The sequence below is a fragment of the Cavia porcellus genome, unplaced genomic scaffold, assembly GCF_034190915.1.
Source record: "Cavia porcellus strain 051 isolate PalLab524CR breed Dunkin Hartley unplaced genomic scaffold, mCavPor4.1 scaffold_4, whole genome shotgun sequence".
Lineage (NCBI taxonomy): Eukaryota > Metazoa > Chordata > Mammalia > Rodentia > Caviidae > Cavia > Cavia porcellus.
In genome coordinates, this window is record NW_026947487.1 from 84,725,744 (window position 1) to 84,749,126 (window position 23,383).

The 23,383-nt window shown below is 48.2% G+C and overlaps 1 protein-coding gene and 1 non-coding gene across 5 annotated transcripts in view; one reads left to right on the top strand and one right to left on the bottom strand.

Moving 5' to 3' along the window:
* Window positions 1-23,383, bottom strand: part of Cngb1 (cyclic nucleotide gated channel subunit beta 1) — a 95,358-nt gene that overhangs the window by 52,701 nt on the left and 19,274 nt on the right. The window contains exons 1-14 of one of the 4 annotated variants that reach the window (XM_063247402.1): window positions 23,289-23,353; window positions 21,185-21,351; window positions 18,798-18,855; window positions 18,488-18,560; window positions 17,594-17,711; window positions 17,445-17,487; window positions 16,486-16,522; window positions 14,449-14,524; window positions 14,120-14,159; window positions 13,571-13,730; window positions 13,204-13,279; window positions 12,057-12,093; window positions 7,046-7,205; window positions 5,263-5,562 (exon numbers count right to left, since the gene is read on the bottom strand). In XM_063247402.1, the coding sequence (XP_063103472.1) occupies window positions 5,263-5,562; window positions 7,046-7,205; window positions 12,057-12,093; window positions 13,204-13,279; window positions 13,571-13,730; window positions 14,120-14,159; window positions 14,449-14,524; window positions 16,486-16,522; window positions 17,445-17,487; window positions 17,594-17,711; window positions 18,488-18,560; window positions 18,798-18,855; window positions 21,185-21,343 (1,337 nt within the window). In that variant the 5' untranslated portion in view covers window positions 21,344-21,351; window positions 23,289-23,353. Of the gene's footprint in view, window positions 1-5,262; window positions 5,563-7,045; window positions 7,206-12,056; window positions 12,094-13,203; window positions 13,280-13,570; window positions 13,731-14,119; window positions 14,160-14,309; window positions 14,402-14,448; window positions 14,525-16,485; window positions 16,523-17,444; window positions 17,488-17,593; window positions 17,712-18,487; window positions 18,561-18,797; window positions 18,856-21,184; window positions 21,352-23,288; window positions 23,354-23,383 lie in introns of those variants that run through there. The other 3 variants (XM_063247401.1, XM_063247403.1, XM_063247404.1) reach the window with 3 other exon arrangements.
* LOC111757474 (U6atac minor spliceosomal RNA) lies at window positions 8,086-8,208 on the top strand. The gene has a single exon (XR_002791818.1). It is a non-coding gene; the product is annotated as a U6atac minor spliceosomal RNA (small nuclear RNA).

Here is a 23,383-nt window from a genome sequence, read left to right on the forward strand (position 1 = left end):
GATTGGAGTCAATGAAAAAGCAAGAGATAGCACAAATGATGTAAAAACCTGTTCACAAATGTCATGGCAGATACTACCTTGGTAGAGAAAAATAACTGACAGATAAATGAGGCATATAGAAATCCAATTAATTAGGATAACAACAACAACAACAACAACAATAAAAACAATCTACAACCAGGCATATCATAGTCAAGATTGCAGAAATTTAACACAAGAATAGAATCTTAAAAGCTTCTAGGAGAGTCTGGGAAGATGGCAGAGTGGTAAGCAGCAGAAAAGGTGCCTCTCTGAGAGTCACAGTCCAAATGCTGGAATATAGCAACATGAGGAAGACAAGGAGCAAAGTGAGTGCTCTGGACCCAAGAAGAATCTGAAGTGCAAATTGAAGCCCAGAGAGAGTGAATAAAGAAGCTTCAATGAAGCAGGAGGTAGCTGGCAGTGCTCTCTCCCTTAGACAGGGACTCACTGCATGAGATGAGCAGTTCAAACCTGCAGATGCACAATCATGGCCATGGTGACAGCTGGTGACCCCAGAGACCTCTGCAGAAAGACAGGGTAGTGGAGGGGAGCAGCAGATGTGGAGGACAGTAGCAGGCATGAAGGACTGCATTGCCTGGTGGTGAGTGAAGGGGTGTTGCTCTTGCAGCAGCGAAAACAATTAGCCTGGAGCCATCTTGGAGATTGGCAACCTGAGTCAGAACTCAGAAATGTGGCTGGCTCCCTCTAGTGGTCCATCAGGGCTGAGACCCATGGAAGGTGCTTGGAAAGCAGTAACTGATCGATTTCCACTAGAAAGTGCAAATTTAGAGAGATTACCCACTACCCCATCAAAAAGTTACTGCTGGCTTGCTGGGATAGATCTCCACAGATCAGACTCTATCTCTGCAAGTTGTCTGCCAGTGAAACCAGAGAAAATACTGGACAAACCTGAGGTAGACTTTTTTTTTTTTTTTTTTTGTCTTCTCCCTCCTCTCTCTGATGTTTGTGGGGGTTTTTGTTTTTTGTTTTTTGTTTTTTTGTGTGTGTGGTACCGGGGATCAAACTCGCAACTTCGCACTTGCCAGGCAGGCGCTTGTGCTGCTGAACTACATCCCCAGCCCATCTTTTTTACTTTTTTGTTTTCTTTTCTTTCTCCTTCATTGTTTGATCTTATTTTTATAGAAGTATAAATGTAGTTTCTAGCTTCCGTGTGGCTCTGTTCTGTTCTTTCCATCTCTTCCTTTGCTCTTTCCCTACAATCTTCTACTCCAGTTTTCCAAAGTTAGCATGATCCTCCTTGGCCCTATAATTTTACTTCTAATCTTTTCCTCTTTTTCTAATTCACTATTTTCTCCTTAAACTACCTTAAATTTTAACCCCCAAGGGCAAAATTAAAATATCAATTGACATGTCATTGTATATGCATATAATTTTCTGACTTGTTTTAGAATTTGTTATATAACCACAAATCTAATATATATGGCAAATTAAGAGTTAGCTCAGCCAATCATTTTCTAAGCTGCATTTGTTGCTATTGGTACAACTATATCCAAAATGACACAATTGATCTAAACAGCTGTTGGTCCTGATATTCCATGACCAAGATTGACTAAGGGTCACAAAAAATACCGTAGCACAGTTCCAAAGAACCAGGGCCTAGGCCAATCAAACAAATTCCCAGCTCCAACAGATCCAAAACCTAAAAACCAGCTACACCTGGAAGAAACCTCAGAGAAGTAGTCATCATCTAAGAGTCCTAAATACACTAATAATGCAAGCCACCACAGACAATTTACAAACATCACACCAGTAATTAAACTTAAAGAAAGAAAGAAAGAAAAAAAGAAAGAAAGAAAGAAAGAAAGAAAGAAATGAGAAAACACTTAAACAAAATGCAACCGTGGATATTGAATTTGCCAAAGTCAAATCCAGGCAGCAATGAGATGGAACAATCAGAAAGCCTCTCTCCAGGCCTCTAAAGCAGTAACAACAAATCAATTGAATGAGGCTCTGGAAAAAAAAATGAAATGAGAAATATTTTCTCAAATGACTGCAGAGATGATATCCAAAATAAGGATCATACTTAGTAACACTGGAATAGATATAGACAAAAAAAAATAGATGAACTTAAGAAAAAATTGAAGCTCAGCATAGAAAGAAATGATAAAACAGATTCAAGCAAATATCCAGGAGAATAAAAATTCCATTGAAAGCAATTGAAGTAGATTAAGCCAACATGAGGATTGGAAGTCAGATATTGAAGACAGGCTTGCAGTTATTGAGCAGGAAAAGAAAGATTTCTCAGAAATAGCAAGAGACCATGAGAAATCAATCCAGCAGCTGCTGGAGGAGACAAAGAAGACTAATTTAAGATTAATTGGAGTCAATGAACACACAGGAGATACCACAAATGACATCAAGAAAATGTTCACAGACATCATGGAGGAAAACTTCCCTAGTAGATAAAAGGAATTTGACATGTAGAACTCCGATTAGCCATGATAAAGAAAATCTACAGGTAGGTATATTATAGTCAAGATTCCAGAAATTTAACACAAGAATATAATCATAAAAGCTGTTAGAGAAAAGAAACAAATCACCTGTAAAGGAAAACCCATCAGAATCACAGCTGACTTCTCAGCACAAACTGTCAAGTCAAGGAGAGCTTGGAATAAAGTACTCCATGTTCTAAAGGAAAACCACTTTCAACCCATATTAATGTACCCTGCTAAACTATCTTTCAAAATTGATAAAGAACATCTAAGGAAATTTATAACCACCAAACCAGTACTCCAAAGTGTTCTGAAGGACATTCTGGAAAGAGATAATAAGGACTACAACTCCATGAACCCTAACAGAAGGAATCCACCAGGCAAGGCAAACAATTGGAGGGAAAAAGTAGGGGACGCCAAAAACAGGAAAATAACACAACAAGGATAAATCAACACATATCAGTTATCACTATCAATGTTTATGGTCTCAATTCACCAGTCTAGAGACACAGACTGGCAGAATGGATCAATAAGCAAGGTTCAACAGTATGCTGCATATAAGAAACACAATTATTTCAAGAAGAAATTCATAGAGTGAAAGTCAAACAATAGAAAACAATACTCCACGTGACAGGAGCCCCCCCCCAAAAAAAAATCAGGGGTAGCTATTCTATTTGCAGACAAAGTGAATTTTAAATCAAGACTGATTAAGAGATATAAAGGTCACTGCATCCTCATAAAGGGAATAATCTACTAGGAAGAGATAACAATCACAAATATGTATGCAACAAATACAAGCACACCAAACTATATAAAACAATTACTAACAGACATGAAAAGTCAAATAAGCTATAATACAATTGCATTGGGAGACCACAATAGGCCAGAGTCACAAAAACACAGATTAGACAAAAAAATCAATAATGAAATATTAGAACTAAATCAAATTTTTGAACAAATGGACTTAGTAGGTTTCTATAGAGTGTTCCACCCCACAACATCAGAATATACATTCTCAGCTGCACATGAGATGTTCTCCAAAATATATCATATATTATTAGCTCACAGAACATACTAAAGTAAATGCAAAGGAATTGAAATTATCCCATGCATACTGTTAGACCACAATGCAACAAAACTGGAAATCCATGGAAAAGGAAACCACAAGAACTTCATGAACACTTGTAAATTAAATGCACCTTACTGAACAACCAATGGATCACAGATGAAATTAAAGAAAAAAATCAGACAGTTTTCACAGTTGAGCCATAATGACAATACAACATAGAACTTGTGTGACACAATGAAAGCAGTCTTAAGAGGGAAATTTATAACAATAAATGTCCATATCATAAAAACAGAGAGCAAGCACATATAACAACTTAATGCTGAACCTCAAACTTCTAGAAAAAAAAAAGAGCAAACCAAGCCAAAAGTTCATACAAGGGAGGAAATTATAAAGACCAGAGGAAAAATTAACACACTGGAGGCTAAAAAAACAATACAAAGAATCAGTGAATTGAAGAGTTGGTTCTTTGAAAGATTAAATAAAATCGACAAACCCTTAGCCAACCTTATCGAAAAAAGGAAAGAAGAGACTCAAATCCTTGCAGTTAGGAATGAAAAGGCTGAAATTACAACATACATTGCAGAAGTCCAGAAAATTATCCATACCTACTTTGAAAACTTATATTCTAATAAGATGGAAAATACAGAAAAAATGGACAGGTTCCTAGACACATATGAATTACCAAAGCTGAATCGCGGGATTATAAGCATTCTAAATAAACCAGTATCAATCAGTGAAATTGGAGATGTAATTAAAGACCTATCAACAAAGAAGAGCCCAGGCTCTGACAGATTCAGGGCAGAACTCCACAAGAAATTTAGAGAAGATCTAATATCACTACTTCTCAAACTCTTTAATGAAACTGAAAGGGAAGCAATACTCCCAAATTCATTCCTGGAAGAAAGTATTACTCTGATACCAAAACCAGAGAAGGACCCAACTAAGAAAGAGAATTACAGGCCAATCTCCCTCATGAACACTGATACCAAAATCCTCAATAGGATACTGACTAACAGTGCAGCACGGTCTCCGGGACATGACCTCACCACCTCCTGGCTCCAGCCCACCTGCTCCCACTCCTAACTAGGCTCAGCTGCCCACTGTATCTTTTCCTGGCCACCTGAGCCAACTGTCCAGCAGCTCCTTCCACCTGCACGACCACAACCTTCTCCTCTGCACCTTCTGCTCCTCTTTGTTAACATGCATTTTCCTGCTGTTGGAGCATGGATGTGGTTGGACCACTGACCATGAACGGACAACAGAAAAGAATCCAGGGCAGCTTCAGAGGAAACCATGATATGGATGGGGTGTATATGAAAGGGGAGACATCCCTGGCTTTGTTAATCAGAGGGGAGCATTGTGGGCCCACTGCATGTGTCCATCTGTGCATCTATCCACACATTCAGTCAGTGCTTATTTAGGGCGTACTGTGCACCCATCACTGTCACAGCCTCTGGGTGCAGGGAGGAGAAAACACCAGAATATGCACACGCATGTGTGTTGCGGGGTGGGGGATGTCTAGTGGTGAATAAGAGGGTTCCCATGAGGCCCAATACAAGTGTAGTGGGGACCCCAGCTTCTGCTACTGTCTCTGGTCAGTGTCCAGAAGCACATTGGACAAAGAGGTGCTCCTGTGAACAGTGGGGAGGCCCCCACCCAGGATCCTTGCAGCCCCTCGCTGAACCCCACCTCGCTTAGCCAAGCAGACAGTTGACTCACTCAGGCCCCCGCTCCTCCTCCTCCTGCTTCTTCTCTTTCTCTTTCTCTTCCTCCTTCTCTTCTTCTTTCTCTCCCTCCTTCTCTTCTTCTTTCTCTTCCTCCTCCTCCTTCTCCTCCTCCTTCTCTTCCTCTTTCTCTTCCTCCTGCTTCTCCTCCTCCTTTTCTTCCTCTTTCTCCTCCTTTTCTTCCTCTTTCTCCTCCTCTTCTTCCTCTTTCTCCTCCTCCTGCTTCTCCTCTTCCTTCTCTTCCTCCTCCTCGCCATCCTCCTCTTCTTTTTCCTCTTGAATTAGGGACAGCTTCCTGGGTTGGTGTTGGAGATAGGAATGAGCCCACCACAGTCGCCCCAAATCTACCTCTACCATTTCTGTTGCATATCTCACAACTCCCAGGACCAGACCTGGACTCCCTAGTCAGAGCTCAACCTGGGGACTCCACCTGTGGAGCCCCTGGGCACCCCTAGGTTCTCTCTAGTGGCTAGTCCTCGTCTCTAAATGAGGGGCCTCTCCCAGCTCCCACCGTTCTGTGGTGACTCCCGGTCAGACCCTGAACCTCTCTGAGCCTCACTTTCTCCATTTTATCTTGAGGACTGGAAACCTCCTAGCCTTAATAGCCATCACCAGTGCCGCTAGTGGGAACAGAGATTGTACCATTCCTATGGAGAGCGATCTGGCAGTCACTAACGTCACTCCTGTGTCTAGTGACCCAGCATTCATTCTGGAAATCCATCCCACGAAGGTGCATGTGTGTGCACATATGCACACACACACACACACACACACACACACACACACACACACACAAGAGAGCTTCCACAGAATTGTTCATAATAACAAAATGTGGGAATCAACTTCCTATAGTTAAATCCAAAATATCCCCCAAAAGCCCAGGTTTGTTAATGGCTTGTTCCCCAGACTGATGCAACCAAAAGGTGTAGATTCTTTAAGGGGTGGGACCTCGAGGGAGGTCTTGGTGCATGGCCTGTGAGCCCCGGAAGGCAGCAGTGGGACCCTGGCTGCATCCTCTTTTCCCTAATGTAAATCAAATGTTTTGGTTCTGCTGCACACTCTCCACTGCTGAACTGCCTCACCAATGGCCCAAAAGTGTGGGGCCAAACTACCACATTCTGAAATCATAAGCCAAAAATAAACCTTCTTTCTATTTAAGTTTATTGCCTCAGATATTTTGTTGCAGTAACAAAACTGACACACACCCTAAATGGCCATCAGTAGAGGACAAGTTAAATGGATTACAGTATGTCCAGATGATAGAATACTATGCAGCTTTAAAACCAATGAGAATGCTGTCTGTGTACAGATTGTGGGAAGACCTCAAGACATATTAATTGAACAAATATAACAAGGTGCAGGTATGTACATACGATATGCTATCTTTTGTACATAAAAGAAGAGGGGATTCACACTTGTAGATGCCCACTTCATCTCTGGAATGGGGCAGAAAAACCTGGTAGCCTATGTGCCCATGGAGAGAGATAAAGGAGGCAGGCTCCCCTCCATGCCTTTTTCTCTTTTCTAGTACAAGAGATTGAACCCAGGGCCTTCTCACCTGACCTGTACTCCCAGCCTCTTTTTATTATTTATTTGGAGATAAGGTCTCACTAAGCTGCTAAATTACCCAGTCTGGCCTTGAAGTTATCATCCTCCTACCTCGGCCTCCAAGAGTACTGAGATTATAGGTATGCACCACCACGCCCAGCTTCCATGTTTTACCTTTGGGATTCTACACTGTTGCTTCATTCTTTCCCAGGACTTCTCTGGCTCCTTACCTGGGCATCTCCACCACAGCCTCGTTCTCTTCCTCATACGTTGGAGCTGCCTCTATCTCTTGAGGGTTGCTGCCGTTGTCCCGCTCAGCATCCTCCCAGTGAGGGTCAAAGTCTTCGAGGACGAGGTCAGGCTCCACCTGCTCCATGGGGAGGATGCTGACTGCAGGGACACAAAGGGTTCCCTAGTAGGGTATGGGAACAGTGGGCTTAGACCCCTATATCTCAGGGACCCCAGATGGAGTCTTGGCCCTGGCCAACAGCAGGTCAGCTCTTAGCCAAGCAACAGGCAAGGAGGGACTTGTGGCCAGCACAACCACTGACCATTGAGCCAGGGCTCACATGATGGGCTGAAGCCCACAGCCATTCCCCCTGTCTCCTTCCATCCTTGTCTCCCTTTTTCTCTTGAGATAGTGTGTTGATTTTGATTGATCGAGTTTGTTTCTCATGGAGGCTTACTTCTTAGAAGTTTGTGCTGGGGAAAAAGTACTCCAGGTGATGCCAAAAGACCCAGTGCAGAGCTACCTCGCCATACCCAGGTACAGGGTCACCCACCCTGGTGACAAAATGCCCATAAGATCACCACTTGCTTCAAGTATCCTTCCCAAGTTCCTGGCCCTAGCAGCCCCATCTCCAAAGGAGTTAGAGTTTCCCATGAGTGGGTGGGGGAATCCAACCTTCAGAAGCAAGTCTGATTTTCAACATTTCTCCATGCACCCTGACCCTGACAGTGAGAACACTCAGACCTGTAAACTTGGCAGAAATGAGTACATGAGTACCCAAACCCATCCCAGGCAGATAGATGTCAGGGAGCAAGGGGCAGACTTCCTGTGTACCAGGTGTCCCTCGAAAGTTCCAGGGATCTCAGTGGCCCTCAAGCCACGCATCAGTTAGTGATTAAATGGAAGCCAGCTTCAAGTCCCATTTTGTGACTTTGAAAGTTACTGCTTGTGATGTAGCACAATAACAAAAACAGTAATCGTAAGCTACTTCCCCAAGTCAGGCCCTGGGCTGAGTGATTCATAAGGATTAATTCCGTTAGTATGTTGTGTGAAAGGAGAAAAGGCTGGCACTGCCCTGGACAAGGTGGAAGAGGCTCTCAAGCCTGACAACACACCTGTGGTTAAAGCGTTGCCACCTACTTTGTGGCAGCTCCATTAGCCCTCATAGCAACCTCTGAGAGGGGAATAACTGCTATTCCCATTTTATTTCTATACTTTTGTGTCTTACTCCTCTTTTACAAATGAGCAAACTAAGAAAGAGAAAATCACTTTATTTTACGGAGTGCTTTCCATGAGCCAGGCCTGGAATCCTCAGCTTCCAAGTATAGACATTATCCCTGCTTCCCAGGCGAGCTCCCTGAACACCGTAACCATGTCTTTCCATGGTGGGTCCCAGCTCCTCCGGCCCTACAAACATCTCAGAGCCTGACATTCTTGGAGGATTTGAGGGAATTTCCTCCAACCTCAAATCCAGAGGAGGGGTGTGTTATACGTGTGGTTCTATGCTGCTGTCCACAGTGGTGTGGCCTCTGTACTCCGAGAGCCTCTTAGGGTACAAGATGCTACTTGGGCACAGCAGGGGACAACCAGAGAAACTTTCCCAGCCTGAGGACTCATTACCTTTACAGCACCCAGAAGAGGAAACAGTACTCTGTGTTTTATAAACTAAAGAGCTAGCCTGGCCACACAGGAAGCTGGAGGTGGACGCTGGAGTATTCTGACTTCTGATTCCACAGAGCAGAGCACCGTGCCAGATAATGAACAAGCCCACATATGCCCCACTGGCACTGGGAGCCACTCCGTACTAGATGCCATTCCTAAGAGTGACACTGTCCTTGCTTAGCTGTTTGTCTTTCTTTTTAGATACTATAAGTGAGAGCTTTCATCTTGCAGCAGACCTGCTGGGCCTACCCTAGACTGTCCCAAGTTTAGAGCCAGCTCTGAGAAGAGGGTGATGCCTGAGGTCCCCATCCAGGAGGAAAGGGTGTTCTGCCACATGGCCCAGGGCAAGGCCCGTAGGCCTAGGAAGAAGCCACTGTCCTCCCCCTGGAGCTCCAGACTCTCTGAGAATCTCCTAAATTCTCCAGGGGCCCCCAGGAACTCATTCTGGGGGCTGATGCTTCACCCTGGAGTCCCTCTCAGGTATGCCAGCTCCTGTCCAGTGGCCTCTCTGCTCTCAGGGTCATCCAGTGGTATTCCGACCTCTGCGAGTGAAGGCCAGCAGCCCCACAAAAGAAGGAGCCCCACAAAAGAAGGAGCCCCATCTCCAGGAGCAGCAGGAGGGAGCCTGGATACATAGGTTCAAGGCTGCCCCCGACCCTCTACCCCAGACCCAGGGTCACTGACATAACCAGAGCAGAGAGGCAGAGTGAAGGGGTGTCAAGATCCAGACCTGCCAGAGAGGATGGCTTGGAGCCAGTGCTCTGGTTTTGTCAGTGATCTGGCCCTGAAGCACTGGCCTCTCACACACTGGTCATTTCCCTCCCACAGGCCCCAGTCCCTCCCAACATCAGAATCACACTGATGTAACCATGAGGCCTACTGTTGCTTTGATTGCTTTCCTTGCCTCCCATGCTTGCTCAGCCCCAGTGTAAGCTTTGTCACCTGCAGTGGCTCCCCGCTGCCTATAGCCTTGTCTGCTCAAGTCAGGCCCCAACAGCTCTAGCTTTACCTTCAGTGTGAAGGACTCGGGGCTCAGATCAGCTGAAGAACCCAGCACTCTAACCTAACTGCTCTCACCTCCAGGCATTTTCTCACTCTGTGCCCTCCCCAATGGTTCTCCCTTTACTGGCTGTTTGGGACATCAGGGCCTCAACCCAAACTTCAATAGTGGGTACAATTAAATGAAGGAGCAGTGCCACTGGTTTCAGCATCCTCCCGAACACAGCATGCGTCCCTCGCAGCCAGCCCTTCCGCTTTCTGAGCAGGTCAGGCTTTTATACAAAGCCCAGCTTTAAATGTTGACAATAATTCTAATTTTTAAAATCACCCTTCAGCCCAAACAAAGACATCAGGGCCAGCTGGGACCTCAGGGACCCTGGCTAGTTCCTCCCTTCCTGTGACCCCATTACCACAGCTCGCTCTGTCCACCCCTTCAAAACCTGTATCTTTGGTTCAGCCTTGTTCCAAGCAAGAATGCCATGCCACCACAGGTGTGAGTGCTCATTCGTGGTTTTTAATGTCAGTTAAAGTGTTTGCCTCTGTCACAAGCAGTGCCCAGTCCTTTGAGGAAGAGAATATGACCAGACCTTAGGGGAACCCTTCGGGGAGAAACTGGGTCCCCAAAGAGCCTGGAGTGTACTCGAAGGGAGATGCTCAGTGTGGAAGCCTCTGCAGGGCTGTGCTGAGGACTGAGGATACCCACTGAGGATGTCCACCTGCTGTATAGCCTAAGTCTCACGGCAGCTGCCCATGGCCAGCCGTCGTCCTACTGTGGTGAGGTCACTGCCTCCTTGCCAGGCAGCCTGAGAGGAGCCTCTGGGACAGAGCTGGGAGTAGGGCAGGACAGGGATTCACAGCTCAAGCAGGGAAGGAGTCAGTGGCCATCTCTCCCCCTCCCCTGTGACAGTCTTCTCTTCAGAATGTCCTTCTCTCCATCCATCCATCCATCCATACATCCGTCTGTCCATCTGTGCTCTCCCAGATCCCCTTCTCCCCAGTTTCAGAGGCCTCCAGTTGCCACCACCCCTGAAACAAAGGAGAGGACAGTGGGTCGCTGAGTGGACAGGCGGAGGGATGTCTGGCTAGCCTCCCCAAAAATGTGCCCAAATCCTAACCCCGTTAGTTGTGAATGTGACCTTGTGTAGAAATAGTGTCATTGCAGACATAATTAAATTAAAGATTTCAAGATGAGATCATCCTGGATTTAGGGTGGATCCTAGATCCAGTAACAGCTGTCCTTACAGAGGAAGGGAGAGGGGATGTCACACGGATAGAGGAAAAGGCTGCGTGGAGAGCCTAACAAAAGGATGGCTAGAGCCACGGCACCCTGATGATAGCCAGCAGTGACTGGAAGTCAGGAGGGGGCAGGGCACAGTCCTCAGAGTATCAGAAGAGCCAACCCCGTCAAAACCTGGATTCTGTACTTCTGCCTCCCAAGTCCTGAAAGAACACATTTCTGCTTTCCTGAGTCAGCCGGCTTCTGGTCATTTGTTACGGCAGCCCCCGGAGACGAACCTACCCATGCTGCAGGCCCTGGCACTGTCTGTCCACATTGCTGTCTTGTGCCCACCTGTTACCACACATTCCAGGACCTGCAGGGAGGCCTTGCCTAAAGCTGGCTAAGACATCATGCACCCCGGGGCTAGACAACCTTGCACGTACAATGGGGAGCAGCCCTGGGACTCCCTGACCATGGGTCGGAGGCCCTGTGTCCAGGCCCTGAGTGTTGCTTTGCTCACTGCTAGAACCCATCATAGACCAGCACACTGTGGCTGCGCATTATGTTTTCTGAATAAGTGAATGAATGAATGAATGAATGAAAGCCTGTCTATCACACACCTTTCCAGGGCTGTGAAGTAAAGGAAGAACAGATTCTGCCCCTTGCCCTCCCTGCCTGGCCTTCGCCCACCATCCGCCAGCCCTGGCTCAAGGCAAGGATAAAAGACATCATTACTGCCCCTACCCGGCCACAGTGAGGGGCACCTTCCAGCTCAAAGGCACTGGCTTCTATGGGACCTGATCGCCCCAGGGATATCTTGTCCCTCTCCTCTCCCTTGACAATGCTTAGCCAAACTGACTCACCCAGAAGCCAGGGACTAGGACCACTCTCTCTGGTGGTGCAGTCATGAAGGGGACACCCATCTAGGGCCTGGACACCAAGCCTGGGTCATTCTGGCTTCAGGCTGAGTTCTGACTATTGCACAGGCTGACCACAAGTGAGACCCACAGAGTAGACAGCCCCTTCAGTTCTAGGTCAGGAGACCTCAGTTATGCCCCCTGCTTAGTTAGACCTAAAGAGGCAAAGCAACCTCCCAGAGATGGACACAAGGACTCACTAATGTGTCACTTACTGGTCTGCACGTCACATGTCTCAGGTGAATCAGGCTCCTGCATGGGGTGAAAAGGGAAGATACAATCATGGCTGCCTTGCGGGCCTGCCACCCAGCTTCAGCCCTCTTCTGGCACACAGAGGGGCTAGCCTAGGCTTCCTGTGCACCCTCCAGCACTGCCACACTCAGCACAAGATCCAGCCTTGGAAGAAGGGCTGCTGGAAGGGCCCAGATGTGGCGTCCGGACACCCGGGTTCTGATACCAACCATGTGACCCTGAATCACCTCTCTGGGCTTCCATTGACCCACAAAATAGGGAAGAAGGTCTCCTCTGTGCCCAAAGCCAATGCTGCACCTGCGATTGGGGGTGGCTCAGTGAAGCAGGGTTGGAGTGCCCCCAGATAGCCACAGCAAGGGCACTTGCTCAGAGGAGCCAGGGAGGCAGTCTGAATAGCTGAGTGGCACAAGACCTGGCTAGGTCTTTCTCTCTGCTAAAGCTAGACACCTTCTCTTACAGAATGCTTTCTTACAACTGTGGGTGGTGGCAGGACTGTTAGCCCATGTCTCTGGTGGAACAACTGAGATTCCCAGAGGGCCAGGCCAGGCCAAGGTCACACAAGAATGAGATTAGATCTCCTGCCTCTGAGTTCAGGTATTTCTACAAAGATGTCCAGCTCCCCCCAAGAAAGAAAGGTCATGTCCAGGATCTTGGGGAAGGAAAGGACACAGTGACAAAGGCCCTGTTGTCCCCACCCATTCATATGGGAACTTCTAGAATTCACCCAGAATCTACTGACTTCCTGTGAGCCCCACTTCTTGCCAGAATATCCCATGTCTCTCTTGCCTCTGGGCCTTTGCATATGCTTGGAGGTCACCTTCACTGGGAAACCTTGATGCTCCCAGGAGACTCTGCCTGTGAGGCCCACACCTTCTCTATCCCCCATGAAGCACTGTGAGCTCCTGGTAAGGCACACTGGGCCAGCACTTCCCTGCCTGTCACCATGGCACCTCAGAGAGTGTGCCACATAGACAAGTAGGCTGGGGGCTGCGTGCCCACTGCAAACTCCCTTCTTCTTGCCTGCCCCAGTACCCCAGGCCCCCTCTCACCCTTACCTGAGCTGCCAAGGCCCCCTCATGTCCCCTATCACACCCTGGGCCCAGCACTGACCTGATTCCCAGCTTTCCCATTGAGCACTGGTTGTGGTAGGGCCATCTCCAGCCTGTGCAGGAGCCATGCCATCAACCTGCCATGGGAGAGGTTGGGCTGTATCCATGTGGGAAGGCTCATGGGGAAACTGAGGCCAGAGTCAGCTCCCCTAAAGCCCCAGACAGATAGCAAGATTGACAAGAGGCAGAGCCTTCCAGAAGCCTCTACCCATGTCTCCATCTCGAGGACCATTTTCCCCCTCCCCATTGTCCCCCAGGTGCGTGTGTTAATTCTATCATTCGAAAAACTACTTTTGTAAAGGCCAGATGTTAGCCTGGGCCAAGGCATATCCGTCTCCTCATAGGAGGTGCAGCATTTGGGAGCTCACCTGGCAGGGTCCCCAGGGGGTGGCAGGAAGGGGACCTGGACGGGGACCTGGACGTTGGGCTGGGGCTCTGCAACTGGCTCCATCTCAGCTTCTAAGAACCCAGGACTGGGCAGGGAAGGGCTCTCCATGAGTTCCGTCTCCAGGGTGGGTGCTGGAGGTTCTAAACAGCAGAGAGAGCAGGAGCTAAAGATCTCAGACAGGACTGTGGTTAACCCCTCCAGGGAATAGGGTGTCAGACTGGAAGAATTAACGTGACTGTGTGGGGAAAGCCCCTTGGGATCACCCCAAAGAACCCTAGCCTCAAACAGACTGGGAAGGGGAGGAGACTTGGCAAAGACCCCGTGAATCTGCCCCAGGACTTCAGATTCCCAGCCTGAGCCAGGGAGGAGGCTCTAGTGTCCCACATACAACAGCCCACTCCTGGCAAGCCCTGAACCCTCCCTCCCCTGGGAGAGGGTTGAGAATCTCTCCCAAATCTCCCAGGCCTGCTTCCTCCCAGCCCAGACTGTGACCATCCTGCTCCCCCACCCCCAGGCTTATTTCCTGTACCTGGACACAAGACAGCATCTACAGGTTCAGCCCTGCAACCCTGGACACGAACAGAAAGCAAAGTTATACATTGCAGGTCACAGATCAAAGCAAGCCCTGTGCACACCACATCCTGGCCAGTGGTACCCTGACGTGAGAACAGTGCAGGGGCTGAGCGCTGCCCCCGAAATCCCCATCACTGGGCACTCACCCTCCATCAAGAAGATTGCAAGGGGGAGATCACCCTGTGGGACCCTGGGAGAGAGGAAGGCCTGCTGGAGTGGGGGGACATCCTGATGGAAAACCCCTCCCAGATGCTCAGCTGTCCGCCCCTCCCTCTCCACACTCACCTCAGAGAGTTTTGGGGGCTGAGGCAGCACTTTCTCCAGATTCTGCTCAAGCCACCTGAGCAGCCAAGGACCAGACCTGTGGAGGAGCCAGTGGGCAGCTGAGGGGAGGAGCAAGACACACCATCCTGACTGTCTACTCGGGGCCTGACCCTCAAAGGGCCCCCAGGAGGCCGGGAACTCCTGACATGAGGAAATTCAGACCCAGGGCTGGATCAGGCTCTGGAGCAGCTAATCCAGCTTTGGCTTCCTGAGGCAGCAGGTGAGGAGCTGAATACTGGGGATCTCAGTGTGGCACAAGAAGCTCCCTGTGACAGGGACAGATAAAGCTGGCCTTATGGACCTGTACAATCACCCACAAGGCTCTATACTTAGAAATACCCATTTTTGTGTTTAATGCATGTTATAGCTTGTATCTAGATGTCCTCCCAAAGCCCCATGTAGTCTGAGGTGGGGAGTTTTGAAGAAGACTGGATTAGTGTGTGTGAATGTAAATTAAGGGTGATATTGGGACTAAGGGGTTCATTAATGGAAGTCACACCTTGGGTGTGGGTGGCACCAATCAATAGGCTTGTAGCCTGGATGAAATATAAAGGGACAGAAAAAAAGTGGGCTTGCTGCTGCCTGCTGCCTTCTGCGTGCCTTACCATGGACTGTTTCTCCTCTACAATGTCCTTCTGCCATGCTACTCTGCTTTGGAACCAACTGACTATGTACTGAAACCTCTACAAACTGTGAGCTGAAATAAACCTTTCCTCCTTAACTTTGGGTGTTGGGTATTTTGTCTTAGCAAAGAAAAAAGTAACCAAAACAATGCACAACTGTCGTAGTCAAAAAGTTAACATTTTTTTTTTTTTTGTCTTTTTCATTTTTATCGGTACCGGGGATCGAACTCACGACCACCTGCTTGCAAGGCAGGTGCTTATGCCGCTGAGCTAAACCCCCAGCCCCAAAGTTAACATTTTTTAAAGGAAACCAGCATTTTCATCTTGCACTGGATGCTACCAATTACATGCTTCCAGGGGCAAATGCTGGGTCCCAGATCTAGCTGGTCTTCCAAAAGCCCCAGCCTCTCCAATATTCCCAGGCCAACTTTCCCCCTAAGAATGGCCCAAAAGAAAGCTGGTAAGTCTTCCTGGTACTCGCATCCTCAAAGGCTTTGGGGGTCCCAGGAGTCAGCCAAACATCCCTCAGAAGGAAGAAGAGGACCCCCAAAACAGGGCTGGGGCAATGCATGCATGGATGGAGGGTGGTGTTGTCTGTGTTGATCTATTCATGTGTCCCATGCATGCAGACTCCCCACTCAGTGACAGGACAAAAATCCCTGTCCTCAGTGGAGTTAGCAGTCTGATAAAAGAATGAAGAAGGAATGAATGAAGGGGGTGACTGGAGATGAATGCTTCAGGCTTATTTCAGGGGCCCACAGTGTCCTAGAAACTCTAGAATTGTTATCAACATCTAAAAATGAGAATTTACCTTAAAACCTAGATTTCTGGCTACCTTACAACACCAGCAGCTTTAGCCATCTTGGGCCTACACTCCCACTGAGGCAGAGGCAGCTGGACCTGAGCAGGGACCCTGCAGCAGGATATGGGCTCCCTCACTCACCAATCAGCCACCTTCACTGACAAGGCAGCCACTCTCTGTCAGCTCTGAGGAGTCCGATGCTGCTGTGGATTCTGAGGCTGACACAGCTGAGCACCCCAGTGCCCCCCACAATGGCCCAAGCTCAGCCGTTGGCCTCCACACAAACCCCAACCCTACAAAACCCATGTTTGAGGAGCTTGTCCACATCATTTCTGCCTTCTCAGAAGGTGGCCCCAGCCAGGGTGTCCAGTTAGCACTACCACAAGCCTCACACAGCACATAGACATTGTCCCCAGCCTATGGATGGTGACAGTGAGGCTCAGAAGAAGGACAAGTCAGGTGCAGTGTCACACAAAGAGGGGGCAACAGATACTATTCTGAACCCAGAATCTCAGCTGTAGGGACACTGTCACAGCCAACAGGTGACAGTGACATGCAGTGATAGGGACTCACCTGGCATCTTGGGCTCTGGGGATCACATTATGTCCATCTGTAGTCCCCATGGGGTCAAAAGATAGAGAAAGGCAGGGAAGGAGAGATGGGGAGAAGTTGATCAATGGGCACTGAGTTGCAGGCAGGCAGAGCAGGTTCTGACGTGCTCTGAACGTAGAGTGGCTATGGATGGCAATGGGTCCTGTCTATATCACACACCTGTGCACACCTGTAACCCCAGCAGTCTTGGAGGCTGAGGTACGAGGGTTGCAAGTTGAGCCCAGTCTGGGAAATTTAGCAAGACCCTGTCTCAAAATAAATTTTAAAAAGGCTAGGGGTATAGCTCACTGTGAAGAGCCTGGGTTCAATTCCCAGTAATACAAGATTTTTGTTGTTGTTTTGAGACAGGGTTTCACTATGTAGCCCAGGCTGGCCTCAAACTTGTGGCAATCCTCCTGCTTCACCATCTTGAATGCTGGGACTACAGGCATATACTACCTGATGTACAAATTTTTTTTTTAAATCTAGAAAAAAGAATTTTGAATGTTTTTTCCCTAAAGGGGCAAAACTCGTAAAGAAATGAGTAAAATTTGATAGACCTATTACAAATATGTATGTATGTATGTAGCAAAATATCACATAGTATCCCATTAATATGTAGTTTTGTGTTTTGAAGTATCAGTTTAAGTATCAATTTTTAAGTATCAGCTTAAGAATTTGATCAAAAATAAATTAATAAATTGCAAATAAAAGCATAAAATCAATGAGAAAAAGAATGTAGAGAAAGATGGTCAACTGCAAGAGACCTGCCTGGAACCAGCCCAGAGCCCAGGGAGCCAAAGGCAGGAACCAGAGAGCCACTCCAATCCAGGTCCACGCCTAGAGAAGCTCCGGCCAGCATGGGCTCTTCCAAGGGGCAAGGCCCATCCCAACTGCCCCTTGGCTCCACCCTGAAAATTCACCCTGCTTTGTGGCCTTACCTGTGTCCCCAGTGCTGCAGGGCCCAACGACCTGTGGTCCATCCTACTGGGACAGACAGACAAACAGACAGACATGGCAGGGAGCCCCGGGCAGCCTCCCACCCAACTCCTCCAATCAGTCCCTCTTTGACCTCCAGACCCTGCAGTACCTGAGCTGGAAACCCTGTGTCAGTAGCAGTGTTCTGGCCATTCCTATCACTGCAGACAGGCTGTGGCACAACCTTCTCGACACTCTTCCTGAGCCAGGTCAGCACCCAGCTGCTGGAGCTGCCAGGACACAGACAGAACAACCACCTACCCTCAGCCCCCAGCTGCCCGGCCTGCATGGCAGCCCATAGTATCCCAAAGGACAAGGCTTGAATTCCAAAGCACTGTGCCCCCACTGAGGCATGCACATCACATCTCTCCCGAGCCCCGTGTTTCTCTCTGGCCAGCCCTCTGAGGCTAGGTGTTCTGAGTACTGTTTGAAGCCCACCCACCAGCTGCACAGCACAGCACAGCCAGCCTCTTCTGTCCCCGTCCTGTCATTTTGGGCTCCAAGCCCCAGCCTGCAGTCGCACACTCGAAGCTCCAGAAGATCTGTAAGGTGGACCTCTGGGATGCTTGCCTATGTGAGGGGCTCAGACTTCCTGCCTGAGGCCAGTGTGAGCCTCAGGCCCACACATGTTTAGTTGAAGGAGCACATGGGCTACAGTGTCTGAGCCGATGAGGAGATTCCAGGTGCAAGTGCAGGTTCCTAGCTTTGCTAGGAAAATCAGGAGCCCTGAAATCAGCCCAGCTCCCTGAGACAGCCCTGGGCTCCTGAGAAGGGGAACTCGTTACTGCAGCCCCAGCCTCCATTTCTCCAGGTCAGGATGCCCAATTGGTCCAGGAGACCCATGTGCTCCCTGAAGCTCTCCCCAGCCAATTCCCAGGATGCCACAAGCCCTTTGTCATACAACTCCAGTCCTGAATGCAGTGCTGCCCTCCCCTCCACAGCAGCTCACTGGCTAGGAGGGGAGTGGGGATGCCCGCCCCAGGGAGAGGGAGGGTGCTGAGGTTACCTGTTCACAACGGGAACCACTGTGACCTGGGCCTGGAGGGCTGTGGGCAGAGGAGGGGCAGCATCGGGGGTCTCTGGAAAAGAAAGCCCCAGACTTTAGATCTAGGCTCTTGGAGGGGCCCATTTCTACACCACTGAGGAGACTGTTAGTTGCAGGAGAACAAGGAAAAACCCAAGGTTCAAAAGACCAGGGTTCCCATTCAGCTCAGCTGAAAAGTCTCCAGGAGCCCATCCCAAGCTTCTCTGAGCCTTGGTTTCCTCATCTGTGGAATGGGCTGCCATGAGGCTCTGCCAGGGCTTCCAGCACTCACCCTGAAGGCTGGGGTCAGCCGCAGCCACTTGTTCCCCATTAGCAAGTTCTTCAGGTGACTGGAGGGTTTAAACAAAACCATATAAACTGTGGTTAAGATTGTCTGGTTCTACAGGATCAGCCCCTGATTCACCCCAAGGGACCCATAGCCCCCAAAGGGCTAAATGGCTCTATTTTCAACCAGCTCTGTAAATCCTGGTGGCCTCACTTTCCACCTGGAATGTTCCCTCTCCCTTAGCTCTAGGAGTCCCGCACCCAGACCAAGACTGCTCTCCTACCTCCCAGCCTCCCAGACCTATCATATCTCCCAGGAAGCTGCACCACTTTAGTGACCTGAGAAGAGGAGCAATTAGTTAGGAAGGCCTGAGACAAGCTCCGGGGAAACAGGAAGGAGAGGAGCCCATTCCCGCACCCAGCCAGGGCCCACCCTTCTGCTGGCACCAACTTCCCATTCCTCTCCAGGGGCCAGAGTTCTGACTCTGCCTTCTGCCTCTGCAGCCACACCTCCTGCTACTGCCTGCACCTGTGTGTGTAGACAGACAAACATGCATGTGCACATGAATGTGTACACACTTCACATGGATTTATAGTGTATATGGACACACAAATGTAAGCATGTATACACATACATAGGCATATATGCAGTGACACAAATACATGTATAATGATATACCAACAAGTACCTATGCACACACATGTGTACACATACACAGATGCCAAGCATATACACCCATACACATATACATATGCTACAATGTATACATAGCAGCATATGCAACCAGGCATATTCCATGCATGCATGCGTACAGGAACACACATATATAGAGACCTGCCAGTGTAGACATGCAGACATGTGCACACACATAAGTACATTTGCATGCCTCTCTCTCTCCACATATATATATATACATATGTACATGCATAAACATGTATGTGCTCAGTATGCTCAATTATATAAAGTTATATGTACATGTGCATATTTGTATATATGTGTGTATATATACACATACACAAACTGTATCTATATATATGAGCATACATGTACATACACACAAAACATGAATATATTTACATACTCATACAGTATATGTCACATATAAACATGGAACCACAGACACACTGAAACGTGAAAATGCACACAAACTTATATATGTAAGATACACATAAATGCTCACACATTGGCTGATATGCCCATATGTGCACACAGATACAGTACCAAGGACACACTAAACACATACATGTATATACACATGTACACACACATGCCCTGTCCCCATTCCTAAACATGCCCTGTACTTCCCTAGCTTCCCTCCACCACAAATGTCCGCCCTCAGCCCCTCCCCAGGTGAGAATTCTGCCCAGCCCTTTGCATCTAGGAAGCACTTTCCTCCTGCTCTCAGCCCCCGGTGTGATGACCCTGTCTTCAGAGCGCCTCAGTTCTCAGTCTCATACACCCACTCGCTTTTCAGAAGGCAGGACTGAGGCCGGGGTTGGGGCTCACACATTCCCTCTCGCCGCCATCTCCTGGAGTAACAGGCTGACTGGGTAACTGACTGCCGGTCTCAGGGCCAATGCCTTATTCATCTTCACCCCCTTCCACACTGAGCACAGGACCTAGCATCAGTTCGGAGGTAAATCAAATCTGTTTGCCTGAGCTGCAAAAGGAGACCTCTTCAGGCTCATCACGGGATGCAGAACAGCAAGTTTTGATATACTTGAAGCAAAGTCCTAGAAAAATGCTCCTCACTGTGTGGTACAAGCCCCAGTGCCAATCTGCAAACTGATGCTTGTCCATGATGATTCAGTAGCTCCCTTCAGAACGTAAATCAACTCCCTGCTTCCTTCACCGAGGAAAGCGTTTCTACAAACAAATACCAACTAAGCTAACAGAGTACCTAGTTACACTGTAGATTTACACAGAAGACTTTATTCTGAGCATGTTCCTACTCTCATCATGGACTGAAGATAAACAATTCATGCACTGGGTCCTTTCAGTGGCTCTGCTCTGGACTCCAGAGGTGGGGGTGGCCACATCCAGTCTGCTTTTTGTAAAAATAAAGTTTTATTGAAACACAGTTATGCTCATTTGTTTAAGCATTATGCCTCGCTGTTTCCATACTGTAATGGCAGAGTTGTGGGGCAGAGATGGCACAGCTCACAAGGCCTATCACATTTACTGTCCGGCCTTTTATTAAAAACTGCCATGAGCCAGCCCTCTCCAATTGCTGGCCTGGAATCCTCATTTGGGTGTTGGACTAGCAGCTACTATCACTGGCTCAGACTTTCTTTCTCTGTTATAGGCCTATGGGAGCAGAGGGCCACGCTCTGAATCCCCAAGCAGCAGCTCAGCCTTCCCTTCCTTGCCATCCCCACCCCTCTGCTTCTCACCAGAGAGTCTCCCTCTGGCTCAGCCTCCTCAGGGGCTGCTTCAGGATCAGGCTCCAGCACCAGCTCTGGCTCTGCTTCTGCTTCCTCTTCTTCCTGTATCTTGCTCTTCTGAGGGGTCCCCGGGGGCTGAGGAAGCACCTTCTGGACCCAGCCCAGCATCCTGACACCTGTATGGGAAAGATGACCATTATTCCCATCATCTATGGGCCATGTTTGTGGGTTATATATTTCTTTTCCTGGTCATCATCTTTAAGAAAGTATTTCTGCAATTATATGACCAGGAAGTTACCTTACAGGATTACTGAGGTCCATAAACATTAGATAGATTGATAGATAGATAGATAGATAGATAGATAGATAGATAGATAGATATTCATGAAAAAGAAGAAGCAAATCTGTTACAATTAGCATGAGAAGATGCCAATGCCCTGGGGTTAATCAATTCATTAGATTCTCCATATCTCAGTTTTTTTCTTCTTTTTTTTTTTGTCTGTTTTTCTGTACCAGGGATTGAACTCATGATCTTGCACTTGCCAGGCAGGTAGTTAAGCACTGAGCTAAGTCCCAGGCCCTCCGTGCCTCAGTTTTGCTTGCCAATAAAATGAGGACATTGAGAGCACCTCTCCCATGGGCAGATTGTGAAAATAACCTGAACTTATGGACAACATACTCAGAACAGCGACTGGCACATGCTGACAGCTACATAAAAGTTGGCCAGGACTACTGTGGGGTATCAAATGAAAACACTATGTGCTGCATAATCTCATGATAAATTAAAAATATATATTATGAGTAACATGAATGAAGAAAATCTGTTGCTTAAGATAACATCAACTTATGTTCATGATTTTTAAAAATAAAACGTCAGTTTAATGTCTTTGTCATGGCTTACAATGACATTCCAGTTCTACCTTATACATACATGTTCAGTTTCTGGCTTTTATATCTTCAGCAAATAAGGACCACCAGACCATGTCCCTACATCTCTGCAGGATGGTCTGGCCCGGCCAGCACCATGCAGTCAGTGTATGCACACTGCCAGTGCCATGTATCCCCTTCCAAGGCCATGGCTCTCTGCCCCTCTCTGCCAGGGACCCTGGCTGCAGGTGGGAAAGTGCAGGCTCAGGGCCCAGCTCCTTAGAGTCCCTGGTGGTGCTCCCTGACCTCTGTGCCTGCTTTTCTAGGCTCTATAGTCCAACTTCTCCTGGGAGAGTCCACGGTGTTTGCACAATCCCTAGTGGGGAGGCAGGTCAGCCTCCAAAAGAGCCCTCTGGTACTCCATTTCCCTGCTGGGTGAAGGTGTGGACACCATGATTTTCCTGGATGGTAGAGCCCAACGTCACATGTGTGGTTTGGCAGATTCCCTGGACCTTTGCTGGCTGCCGAGAGCTCTAAGAGCCAGAACAGAACTAAACCCTTGTCCTGCCTTGATCATAACCATCCCTGACCCCAAGGAAATAGATAAGACTTTCCATCCTGGAACATATTCAGGTCAACAGAATTGCCCAAGGTGACAGGGACAGAGAGTAACTAAGCTGAGTTTGCATTCGGGTCTGCCCAATCCCAGCTGTCCCTCATCTGTCCCAAGGGTACTGATGTTTGTCCTCTTCTGCAGGCCAGATCTGTAGGTCCTTTTCTGGTTGGCAGTAATTCTGGCTTGCATTTCTGAACCTTCTAGAAATTATTAGAGAGGCTGCCTCCAAGTCCAATTTTTCTTGTTCCCCTAAACACAGCCAGTCCTCCTGGATGGGAACTTTGTGGCTGCTCCCCACCCCCACCTTCATCTTGCTGCTATGCCTCAAATGACTCACTTTGATGAGGGAAACTCAGAAGAGGGCCTGGGGGTGGCATTCCAGGGAACTTAGGTATTAGACTATCAGCATTTCCAGATCTTCCTAGGGACCAGGATAAAATGCAGATCCTAGGTTCCCCTGACTCTTTTGAGGGTCCTGGAATCTGCAATTCACAAGCTGCCCCAAATATTCTGATACATGCCAAACTTAGAGCCCCACAGAGGAAAGGGAAATCACAGGTGACCTGCCTTGTCTATTTCATCACACCCAAATGCCTTGCGAGGAGCTAAGCACAGGGTTCCCCAAGTTACCTGCTCAGATGCCAACCAACAGCCAGGAATTGCCTTCTTGCTGCCACTCAGAGCTGGCCTCTGGGACACACAGGATTAATTAGCAATAGCTAGGC